The sequence below is a fragment of the Chrysoperla carnea genome, chromosome 1, assembly GCF_905475395.1.
Source record: "Chrysoperla carnea chromosome 1, inChrCarn1.1, whole genome shotgun sequence".
NCBI classification, from domain to species: Eukaryota; Metazoa; Arthropoda; class Insecta; order Neuroptera; family Chrysopidae; genus Chrysoperla; species Chrysoperla carnea.
Genome location: NC_058337.1, coordinates 49,542,605 through 49,554,965, shown reverse-complemented (window position 1 = coordinate 49,554,965; position 12,361 = coordinate 49,542,605). Strand labels below are relative to the sequence as shown.

At 29.0% G+C, this 12,361-nt stretch overlaps 1 protein-coding gene across 1 annotated transcript in view; it reads right to left on the bottom strand.

Annotated features, from left to right (window-relative positions):
* Positions 1-3,991: 3,991 nt before the first annotated feature.
* The window catches only part of LOC123305452, a 158,659-nt gene continuing 150,289 nt past the window's right edge, over positions 3,992-12,361 (bottom strand). The window contains exons 3-10 of the mRNA XM_044887169.1: positions 8,695-8,903; positions 7,886-8,071; positions 7,665-7,817; positions 7,306-7,472; positions 6,747-6,967; positions 5,810-6,459; positions 4,623-4,778; positions 3,992-4,113 (exon numbers count right to left, since the gene is read on the bottom strand). Coding sequence (XP_044743104.1) covers positions 4,009-4,113; positions 4,623-4,778; positions 5,810-6,459; positions 6,747-6,967; positions 7,306-7,472; positions 7,665-7,817; positions 7,886-8,071; positions 8,695-8,903 — 1,847 coding nt within the window. The 3' untranslated portion in view covers positions 3,992-4,008. The remainder of the gene's footprint in view (positions 4,114-4,622; positions 4,779-5,809; positions 6,460-6,746; positions 6,968-7,305; positions 7,473-7,664; positions 7,818-7,885; positions 8,072-8,694; positions 8,904-12,361) is intronic.

Genomic DNA, 12,361 nt, shown 5'->3' with positions numbered 1-12,361 from the left:
TTAATGATTCAGAAGTTTAAATGTAACTCCAAAATATCCATAAAAATTATATTAATTATAATCAGTTTAAACTGCACTTCTATTAGATGACTAATTTCGATATTATAATGTACAGATATTTTATTTACGAAATACTGACTCATGTGAACAAGGCAGTCTGATAGTAGGACATCAAAATTGATAAGCATTATTTTTACAGAAATTTACTGGAAATATGAGTAATATAGATTTAATAATACGAGGAAATTTTATTAAGTACTGGGAGTTTGCTTCTTCTGCTTCAATATTAGTATGAAGTGATCGAGGCGGACTTATCAAGTTTACTGCATCATCCACTGAAATGTCACAAAAAAAAAAGTTTTAACTAATAAAAGCAAATTACTGGAGAAGAATTAAAAAAATTAAAGTTGAACATTTGATAAAATATCATACTAAAAATAATCTAAATTCTGAATCATTACTTTGTAGTTATAACAGGATATATATCATTTTAATGTTTATTAAATTTAGAATATAGTATTTTTTTAAATAGAATATCACGAGAAAATAATTTTTTTTAAATAATTTATATAGGTTCTTAAATGTAGGGCTGCCATTCGATTAATTACTAGCCTCAGTGAGATTTAAAACTCCGTACTTTTCTCTTATAAATCGAAGCATTTAGTAAGAGAAAAAGTCGATTTCGTTTTATCCTATTTATACTATAATTGAATATAAAGAAATTAGAATAATATTAAAACAAATATTGAAACTATGTTTAAACCTGCTAGTTGTAAATACGGAGTTAACTTAAATTTTTATGAGACAAAAATAATGAAAGACGTTCGCAAATTGAATCTCCCATAAACAAATCTGAGGTTAAAAGGGCGAATGACAAACCTACGTAAATGAATAGATTTATTAAAATATTTACATGATTTATTTTATTATTTGTTTTCATAAATTAAAATCACACACTTATACGTCTTAGTTATAATAATATATTGAATTTTATTAAAACTAATGTAATCAGGCTCATTTTTTAGAATTTTGGTTTTTGTGACAAATTAAAAATCAATTTAACAATTAACAGAGATGGGCAGAAATATTTCAAATATAGCTAATTTAATGATCGAATTTTGAATTTACTGTAGTATGTAAGTACTTAATGATAGTAAATTCCAACAAAAAAAATTTTGTCTTTTCCTGACCTTGAAAATTTTGATTGCAAATAAGTTCAAAAATATAGGTACAACAAAATTTTAAACAATTTAAAGAACGTAAAAATTCCTTCAAAGGATTCTCACATTAAAAGTTATTTATATTTCACAGGAATTTGCTAAAACGAAATTGTTTTGGCTAACAAGAAATCACTGATTTGCTTTTCAATTGTTATTGTGATAGTCGCACACGTATTTAACATTAATATATTGAGAACGAAAAATTCCAAGATGTTAAAACAAAAAACCAACAAAAGAGAAAAAAAATACAGTTTTTCTTAGGAATGTAAAAATTTTCATATTTTTTGCTTTTTTTGGTATTCAAATATTTCTTACTACTTAAGTCGGTTGTTACTAGGGGATGTTATTATTTTATGTATAATGATTGTGGGGAATTAGAAAATTTTAGTATAGCGAAACTTATATATATGTATACTCCAAAATGGGATTAAGAGATCATTACTTACAACTTTACATTTTACATCAAAGGCCATAATTTTAAACTAAAAAAAAACCTTTTTTTGGAAAAAATAATGAGGAATTAAAGCGTAAAAGGATACCGTTAATTTTCTAATGAATTTCATACTGTGCTTAAAATAGAAATGCTTGTATTATTTCCATAAATACTTTCTTAGTTCAGCTTTTGTAGTTCAGTAAATTTATAATGAAATACTTTTTAGGGTATCTCACCCATCTCTGAAAATTAAAATGACGGAGTTTCGCAATGTTTTAACGATACTTTCATTATATTCTAGTAAATAATTCACATTATTAATGAATTTCCCAATTGCGAGTGTTCAAAAAATGTAGTTAAATATGGAATGTTTTAAAATATTTTCTTTTCAAATTTATTTACATACATAAGGCAAAGAATTATTTTATGCAATTTTTAGGTATTAACTAAAATATAAATTAAAGACATTGCTAAACCCCTTAAACTAATTGATTTTATACAATATTTATTGCTGAATTTATCGTGTATTTAAATTTTTCCTATTTGTAATTAGGTTCAGTCAATGCTTATCGATTAAATACAGTAATATCTAGAATGATATTTATTTCAAGCGTATTATCGTTGAGTTAAAAATTTATCTATGTACTAAAATATTACTCGCCTTACTCGTGAGCAAAATGTGAAACTCAACTGAAATTGTATTATCTTCACTCACATAAGTGAATGTTAACAAATAAAATTAAAATTCCCAGATATTACTGTAGTTGATTTTACAATTCGAAAATTTTCAAGAAATACTATTAACGAAATTAAGCACATCTACATTCTTAATTTGAAAAATATCTATTATCCTAAAAGAGGGTTTTTCCTAAAGTAAAATTTAGTTCACCAATTTTTTGAAATAAATGGTTTTTATTTAAAAATATTCTAGCTCATTCTGGCGAACTTGTACCTAAACGAATGGATATTTATTTTTGATTATCGTTATGCGTATTACATTTAGCCCTATTCCACGTAGCACCTGAATGTTTCGATATTTTTTCTGAGATATAAATAAATGTACCTTTTTTTTTGTATTGAGAAAAATAAATAATGGCACACGATTCTATGAATTTTATTATTTGCTTCTTTTCTTTTATCAACCATTAAAAATCAATATTTGAGTTCTTTTAAATGCATGCGCTTAATTCTGTATTTTTAATAATTTAAGTTTGTGTATTTTGATTAGTCTTATTGAATGAAATCCATTTGTAGATGCCTCAGTAAGGATGATTATAATTTTGAATAGAATTTAAAATTTATTCGTAAATGTTTAAATTTAAAGTCCAGTAGTAGTAGTAACCATCCTGCTAAATTTTCGCCGTATGCTGAAATTTTTGCGTTTAACATGTATCGATAAGGTATATTTACCATACACGAAACGAAATTATAGATTGCAAAGTGTGGCTTTGTGTATTTTATAGAAATTCGTTGTTTTAAGAATTTCTTAAGTCTTATAAGTATTATTATTCTAAATATTGTTAAAAACGCTCAATTATAGAAATTTACCAAGATATTGAAATAATTTTTTTAGATATAATTTTGATAGAATATTTGGCATATAATTTTTATAACCATGGAAAGTTATTGAATATCATGACCGTTATTTAAAATAAAGTCACCAATCATATTTTAAAAATCTTATGTACCTGTTTTCATTTGCTTTCTATATTTTTTTATCATAATACTATCGGAAAACGCAATCTATTTCCAGATTTGATTACATCAACTGGCTTGCAAATTCGACTCGTCTATACGCAATCATCCATATACAGCAAAAAATTTGTCGTCTTTCAATGAAATTACCATTCTGAAAATGCGCCGTTCTGTTTTAAAGTTTAATGCCAATGTGGTTTATCCTTGCTAGATATAATTGCACATTGTATTTAGGCCCAATAAAAAAGAAACATAATATATCTAAATTAGAAAATTAATACACTGAATAAATAGATGTTTCAATCAAGGCGGTGTCACAACGGAATCTATTTATATTTGGGATCTAAATAAACAGATCAGAAAACTACTTATGTGTTACGAGTTCTAATAATTAGATATTCATTAAATGATAAAAGGTTTCTAAACTACGTGATTCTTTTCATAGATAAATTTATATATCTTATGCGGATTTATTATTCCGTAATTTTACTTTAGAAATTCGTTTAAAACTAAGTTATTCATCTTGTTTAAAGCTAAATTATATCTTTCGTTTTCACTTTTTTTTTATACATTCTCTATTAATTTGGTTTTCATAATATTTTACTAAATTAAACTTTGAAATATATAGATAAAATTTATGCTTTTATTTTGGTATTTATTTTAAATAATTTTTCTTGCTACTACAATACAGACAGGTCCACGCACAATTCGTAATAAATCGATAACTTCGTTTGTTGTCATTTTTTCAACGTTTTCGTCATTTACCTGCAAATAAAATTTAAATATACAGTATCAGTATATGTAATATACCTTATCTTGGGCTATTTTATTAATCCCCGAACCAAAAAGAAGAGCAGTTTAACCGCTATGTGGGTGAGTGTCTTTGGGTCTGTGACATCATAGCTCCTAAACGAATGAACCGATTTTGATTTGCTGATTTTTGAAAGGTAATTTACTCTTAGTTCAAGAAAATCGGTTTAGTTTGGAGATAGCTACAAGGAAAAAACCGAATTTGTCCGACCGAGTTTTTTTTAAATTTTGTAAATCTCACTTGTTGTTAGCGACTCTATGAAAATTAGGTACACTTAATTTTAGTGATATGAATTTAACTGAAAATATTTATCTTCAGAAAAAAGTATTTAAAGAAGTAAGTGTTTTTAAAAAAAAATTATTTCTTAAAGCAACAATTTAATCACGACAAAATATTATGACTAATTATCCCATTTCATAGCGGTAAAGATAGTGTTCTTAATAAATGAATTTATTAAACTTACCCTAATTAACTGATCTCCAGGTTGTAATCGTCCATCTCTCGCTGCAACACTATCCGGATGCACTGCGCTTATAAATGTTTCATCGCTGTTTCCTTGCTGCAAACTAAAGCCTAGGCGACTGTTCCATCCACGATTTAATTCTACTGTGATTATTTCCTAAGACAGAAAAACAGGTGAATTGCAACTTAAGGAAAATTATTCATTAATAGCGCAGGGAAATAAGAATAAAATAGATTTAAACCAGTCATTTGAACATTAAGCCTATTTATTTATACCCTGTATATATGAAATATATATCAAGGTATACTAATTTTAGTCCCAAGTTTGTAACTCTTAGAAATATTGATGATTCGAACAAAATTTTGGTACTCGTGTTAATAAAATCACCTAATTAGCCCATTTCCATATTGCCGTCTGTCCGCCCGCCATCAAGATATCTCAAAAACCAAAAGAGATATCAATCTAAAATTTTTATTCGTTGTGTGCGTAGTCATGGTAGGGACAATAAAATCGATGCCAGCGCTTCCAGTGAAAAATTTTGGCGTTAAAGGGGGCTGTTATGACTAATTTGCAGTTCTTTACATGTAATGTTATAGAAATGTCAAATTAAAATTATTGAAAAACACGAATTAATTATACTTAATGCATTAAAAATTGTGAAAATAAGAAATCAAATTGCACAAATATTATTTTTCAAATGTAAATTATCATAATTATTTATTTAAATTTGTGAGACAATAATATTAAATTTTCAATGTAAGTCTTAAATGTAATCCATACAATTATATATGCATCCATACAATTCTATAATTAAAGTAGTGTATCGTTACCATGGAAACGAAACTCACGCACGGAGGGATAGCATGCTTAAGACGTAAAAAGTAGCGAGTTCGCAAAGTGTTCGAAGTGGCGAGCCGATATTTTCGGAACAATGTGAGTTTTGCCGGAGATTCAATATCAATCGAAATGATCTTTACACACCTGAGATACAATCTTACATTGGGTTCATATTCTTTCAAGGATCAATATTGAAAAATTGAACCTTTTTTATTTATTTTTGAGCCAAGAAATATTAAACCAAAGTAAGAGACTGAGTCTAGAAAAAAATTGATTTTATGTCACATCCTGTATCCTGTATAATATTTTATTTATTCCTATAACTTTTAATATCAAACAACTTTACTTACAAAATCACTGTCGTCAGCATGAATAATATTACTCTTTGAATCATCATTTAAACTATCTGGTATAAATACAACTCCTTTCCATTTCAATAAACCTTTACTACCATTTTCTGGTACAAGTGGAGTAGTATTCGAATCAATACAACTGCTTTCAATACCACTTCCACATTTTGGATGTGCTGATTGATAGGATGGATTTTTATGATTGAACCCATCAATCATATTATTAACATTTTCATCTCCTCTTGATGTCATTGGCGGCATACTAACTGGTTCTTCTGATAAATTCTCATTTTGATTTACACGTGCTGCAGCACAATATGACGGTGAATCAATTTCGCCATCAACATTATTATTTTTGTTTAATGTAAATGTTAAATTTGGTGCATCTAATACGTCCGCGTCTAAATTGTTCAATTCATAAGCATTATGTGCTAATGAGAATTGAAATTTTGGTTTACGATTTATTGGTGTTGATGCCGTTGTTGATACAGCACCCAAATTTAAGAAATTTGGACGGATTGGTCGTTCTGGTTCCGATTCATTACTAGATGATATTGTGATATTGTTATTTTCTGAGCCAAACGATGCATTCCGACTAAAACTATCTGAATCGGATGTTGCTATTTGACTAGAGAGATATTTATAGGAACCTACAAAAAAAAATTAGGGGTACTATTAATTATAAAATGTACAGGTGCTGCTAATTCAGGCGCAGAAAAGTAAGTGCAAATAGTATGTAATTTCTATCCGTAATACAATTTAGCATCTCTCGATTATTTTGTAGCGAAATTAGCGACCTTCCAAAACTTAAAACGCAATATTAGAAAAAGGTTATTATTCGTAGTTATTTGAACGTTATGCATACACAATGACATAGATCAGTGTTGAAAATAATACTATAGTGCTATTCTTAATACCCATATTTAATTTAAGTTACCTTTTTCTTCAGGACACAAATTTCGATCATAATCTGAGTCAGGTGTTGTTCTTAATGTACGACGTACACATCTTCTAGGTGCTGAATTTGTATTGCTAATTGTTGATAAATCTTCTTTACTATGCTGCCAATCACTGTCAAGGGAAGACGGCGGCGGTGGATTATTACAAGGTGATAATTTACGTACAGCTAAATCTGATAGCATATCCACGGCTTCTTGTCTGTTAAACGATAAGAAATAGATATTTGCAAAATATTTCGATAATGCTCGTTAGCCTTTTTCAATGACACATGGCATTTATAACTATACTCTTTGTGATAAATATATTATCACAATGAATCATTCGTAATTACCTTTTTCAATGAAACATGGCATTTATAACTATACTCTTTGTGATAAATATATTATCACAATGAATCATTCGTCATTCAAATCAATCGATGAAGACGTCCAAACGCACGAAGCAACGACTGATTTTGGGGTAAAAAGTTCTTAGATGATGCACCCCTTGGAAGATTAGGGTATTTCAAAGGTGTATTGGAATTCAAATTTAATTACCTGAGTGGTTTCAATCTTAAAGGAGGATCTGGTTCAGTTGGTGATAATGCTGCTACTGGAGTCTGAGCAGCATCTCGATACAGTCTTAATTTTACTTCTTGGCCACATTGTCTAAGGAATTGAACAGCTTCTTCGTGGCTCAATGAAGACAGCTCAACGTCATTTACCTAAAAGTCAATAAATATCATTTTAGAATAAGCATGGAATATCATACTAAATTTCCTGCAATTACAGCCTAATTAATTAAATTAGAAAATTATCTCAAGGGGAAAGAGGGTGGGGGTGTAGCAAAACTGGAAATAATAAATTACTTCTTCAAAACTATTAGTTAGTTTTTGTAAAAATAAAAGATTACTTACAGCCACAATTTTATCACCAGGTTTAATACGACCATCAGATAATGCTGGTTCGCGCACTAGTGCACGAACATAATGTCCTAATGCACTTTCATCCTCTTTTCGTAATGTAAATCCTAATGATCCTTGTACTTTGGTTAAAACTATATCAAATTCCTATCAACATAGAAAATTGTTTAAAATTGAAAACTTATTTAGTGCTTAAACTAACTTTATGTACTTACGCCGTTATAACTGTCTTCGTAAGGTGTTAGCCCAGAAAACAAATTAATTGAACAAGCTGGATCCCGCTTTGGTGGTGGTGGTGGTATATCACTCAATGGACTAACGGTACTTAAAATTTCCGGTGGTGGTCGGCAAACGGTTAATACTACATTCGATGGAGTTGTTCGTAGTACTTCAAGTGCTTCCTAAAATTTAAATTTTCTATAAAGTCTTTTTTTGTTGAAATAACGTTTCTTTTTGTCTCATTTCTGACTTTAAAGTTATTTCTTTATTTACCAGCTAAGTCTGAAAATTAAAGATGCACCTCGAAAAACGTAAAAATTCATTGGATTTTGAGGAAATACATAGAAGATGGAATTTTTTTTTTAGTTTAAAAAGTTTGAAAAATGGCATCTTGCTCATGAGAAATTTTTTGGGAGTATAAAAGGCTACTACTATCTGATATACGACGCTAATTACAATGCCTTAAATAGGCCTAAGAACACGGCCGGATTTCTTTTTTTCATTTTAAGAAGCTAATGTTATTTTCTTTAATTATGGAACAAGATGCGCTTTTATAAAATTTTAGAATTAATAAATAATAATCTCATACTTTACGTATTTCGAGGTACAAAAATTCCCTTTTTAGAATAGACTGTTGAGGAAATATATATAGAAATATCCAAAGTTCACTAATGTAGTGAAGAACTTCCTCCTCGCTCAGTGGAATATGGTTAGCATGGTTACCAGGTGCATTTTGCACACTTTGCTTCTTCTTTATTTTTTGAATATTCTATATAATATTAGATTTTTTATCATAAGAACTTACATAATTTGTTAACCCTGTTAATGTTAGGCCGTTTGCAGCTAAAATTAAGTCACCCGTTGATAATAGGCCACATGTTGCAGCGGGTTGATTTGGAAATAAACGTTTTACACGTACAAGTCCCGACCATGGACCTGGACAATCAACACCACCTGTCACACTTAGGCCTAAGCCTCTTGAATTTTTAGTTAATGTCACCGTAAATATTGTTTCTGGAAAAAAGAAAAATTAATATTACAATCATTAACATTTTTCTTTCTTTCTACAGTGCCTCTTTAAGCACTATAACCTCCGTATGAACTATGGCTGTTCACTAACAAGCAAATCTAAGACCACAATCTTTATGTATTACTTCTCCAGCATGTTTTTTTTGTCCATACCTTTTCTTCCTTATTCCTTTCTCAAATTCCCTGTCATGCTTACCATGATGGCTACTGACAAAAAATGGGCTCACGGTTTAAAAACGTATCGCTTAGAAAAAAACCAGCTAGACAAATAATTTTAACTAAAAAATATCTTAAATTTTTAATTAAGTTTATATAATAAGTGTAGTAGGCAAACATGTTTCGAATGCAACAGTTTTTATAGACGTTCTACTAATACTAAAAACATCGTTAAGAAGTAACAACAAATATTTCAAAACTATTATACTATTTTTATATAAACTTTTTTTTAAACATGTTCTCCTAATACTAATAACCAAGAGTCAAGCAAGTACAGGTCTTTTATAGACACATTCATAGAAACATATATAATTTATGATTACAGTCCATAATGAATAAGTGTTATTATTATTTACAACTCTACCTTGAAGAGATTTCTATGATCTGCCAGATCCAGATCATAAGTTATTTATTTAGTGGGAGAAATTAGTAAAAAGTAATTGCCTCAATGAGAGATGCTTTTTTAAAATGAATTGTCTTGATCCATTAATCTATCAAGATTTACTAACTCGGTTATGATTTTAAATGACTAATTAGTTAAATTAACTTGGTATATTTTGAGCAAGAAGAAACTACAAAACTATATAAACTATACTAAAGAAAACAGTTCTCGTAGCAGCCTACCAAATGAAGGCTAAGATAACTACGTTCTCTACTAATGTATTTATTTTTGGAACTAATTTCCTTAACGGCTTGTCATGGTGAGCAAACTGGCAAAGACCGTCACGTAATAATGTGAGATATACTTTGTGTGTGTGTGTGCCATATCCATGACTACCTTGATATATTCACCTACAAAACTAGTTATGGATGCATATGCATAACTAGTTTTGAATGTAAATAGTACAAAAATGGTAAAATTCGTGTACTATAATTATGTGCGTCTGGGAACACGGCCTACTTGACACTAACTAACTAAATAATATATTACTATTTTGTTAGCTGTCAGACGAACATCAATTTATAAACGTTAATTATTAAATTTATTAAATTATTATAACTAAAATTTGTTTATAACTTTATTTAGGTGAGCAATCAAAAAAAGATTACCTATATGTATTTATTAAACGTTTACATTTGTTTTTGTACAGCTTCGTAAGGAACTTCGTTCCTAACGGAGGTCCCATGACAGCAATCTTTATTATTTTTGTAAAAAGTGGAATTTTGTACTTTTAGTTTTTATCGTCTCCAACAGTATAATTTTATTCACCTATAATAAAGTAGTGTTACATTTACATTGCAGCTTATCATCTCAAATTTAAACAAGGGGTAACATGAAATTAATATCAACCATGTTGGGCATAAATCCCACATCTACTTAACAAGTTTTAATATTGGCTCTTATGTATAAAGGGTAAAGTCTCATTTACGTAGCATAGGAAGCGACAAACATTCGATATTCACGATATTGATGGTAATGACGATATTGCTGCCATGTTTCACTATGTATGGGAGGATCAGGTGTTTAATTAGTTGTAAAAGTGTAGACTTTATTTTGGAAAGTTTTATAAGCCGTAATTTTGTACATGATTCCCTAAATAATATTAAACATATACAGTTACATATTTTGCCTGATGGTTAATCTGACACGTACTACACGAGCAGATGCATTGTCTTGACCATTAAAACGATCAGCTTGAGAGCATTTAAATTATTCATATTGTTTATAAACTCCGCATATTATTGACTGCAATATGCTTCTATACCCAAAATAAAACATAACATGTAAAATATAATGACGTCACATGTTACAGAAACACCAGTTTATATTGGAATATAGTCAAAGAATAGAAGAGATTATTATTAATTAATTGTCACATAATACAAAATGTATGTGCTTTTATACTACTATTTGTCCACTCAAACATCTTATGACAATATTTACTAAACCTTTTTGCAAAGCATTTCATCATATACATTTTACCACTATTATAACCGCAAAACTCGTGTTTAATTTTTATGTACATCATCATTTTCTTTGTAACATAATACGTAATGTTATTCCTTAGTAAGATGTATTTAAATTAGTTTCTACTTATTATTTATTTTATCTACAGTTAAAATAGCTTATAACGACGAACTGGCAATTGGTACAAACTGAATCGACATACCTCATTAGAATTAGTCGTCTTTAACGACCAACATATAATTTTTTTTTTTAAATTCATAACTTAATTTTAAGTCGTGTTCACTTTATATTCAATCTTATAAATAATAGGACCTTAACTAGAGAGCTAGCTGAGCTATATTCTCGAGACACCAATCTGTTTGGGGCGAAAATTTTAATTTAAATTAATTCAACATTTTTAATGGTTGGCATCTGTCCAATTATTGTTAAGAACTACTTTAAGATTTTCAATCTAAAATCCAGTCAACATACAATTTTTAAGTTATACTTCAATGCAGTTACGAACTGACCCAAAATGGTTGTTTGGAAACCTTAAAAATCAACCCATTTGCCGCCATCTTAGAAAATGTATTTTTTTGCGCATTTGGCGCTGGGCTTGTCTGGATTTTATCTTCAAACCGATTTATTTTAAAGTACACGATTGATAGAAAAAAAATTATTCGTGTTCAAAGTCAAAAATTTGTTCATGAGTTTCTTTTTGCCACGGTTTGTGTTTCTAACCTAATTTGCGCCCTCAGGGGTAAACAGCTATGTTAACGAAAAAATGTTTCAAACCAAAGTTGTTTATTTTTTTATAAGGATCATTTTTTATATTTAAACTTTTGTTCTACCTCTAACGGTTTAAAAGATCCAATTGACCTATGTTGCTCATTCACGAACCTTTCGATCTCACTTTTTAGTCCTAAGTACGCTATAAAAATTTCAACTTGATATATTTATAGTGCTGCGGCACACTGTTAAAAATCTATTTGCACAAAAACTGTTTCAAAAAGAAATACACGAAAAATTTTTAGACTTTGAACACGAATAACATTTTTTTAAACTGTACATATCTCTTGTAACGACTATCGGATATAATGATCATAATCAAATATAACCATAGACATATAAATATTTTATATCTATGGACATAACGGATTTTAATGGTTCCTTCAACGTCTTTATAATCAGTTTTGACTGTATGTACAATCGTCGGAATTCATAAGTAATTGAAGTTACATATCATTTTACTTAGGTACACTTTACAGCAAAATAAATTGAACCAATAATCCAATATTATGTGCATTCAAGGTATGATGGGCATGCCCTTCACCTCAAT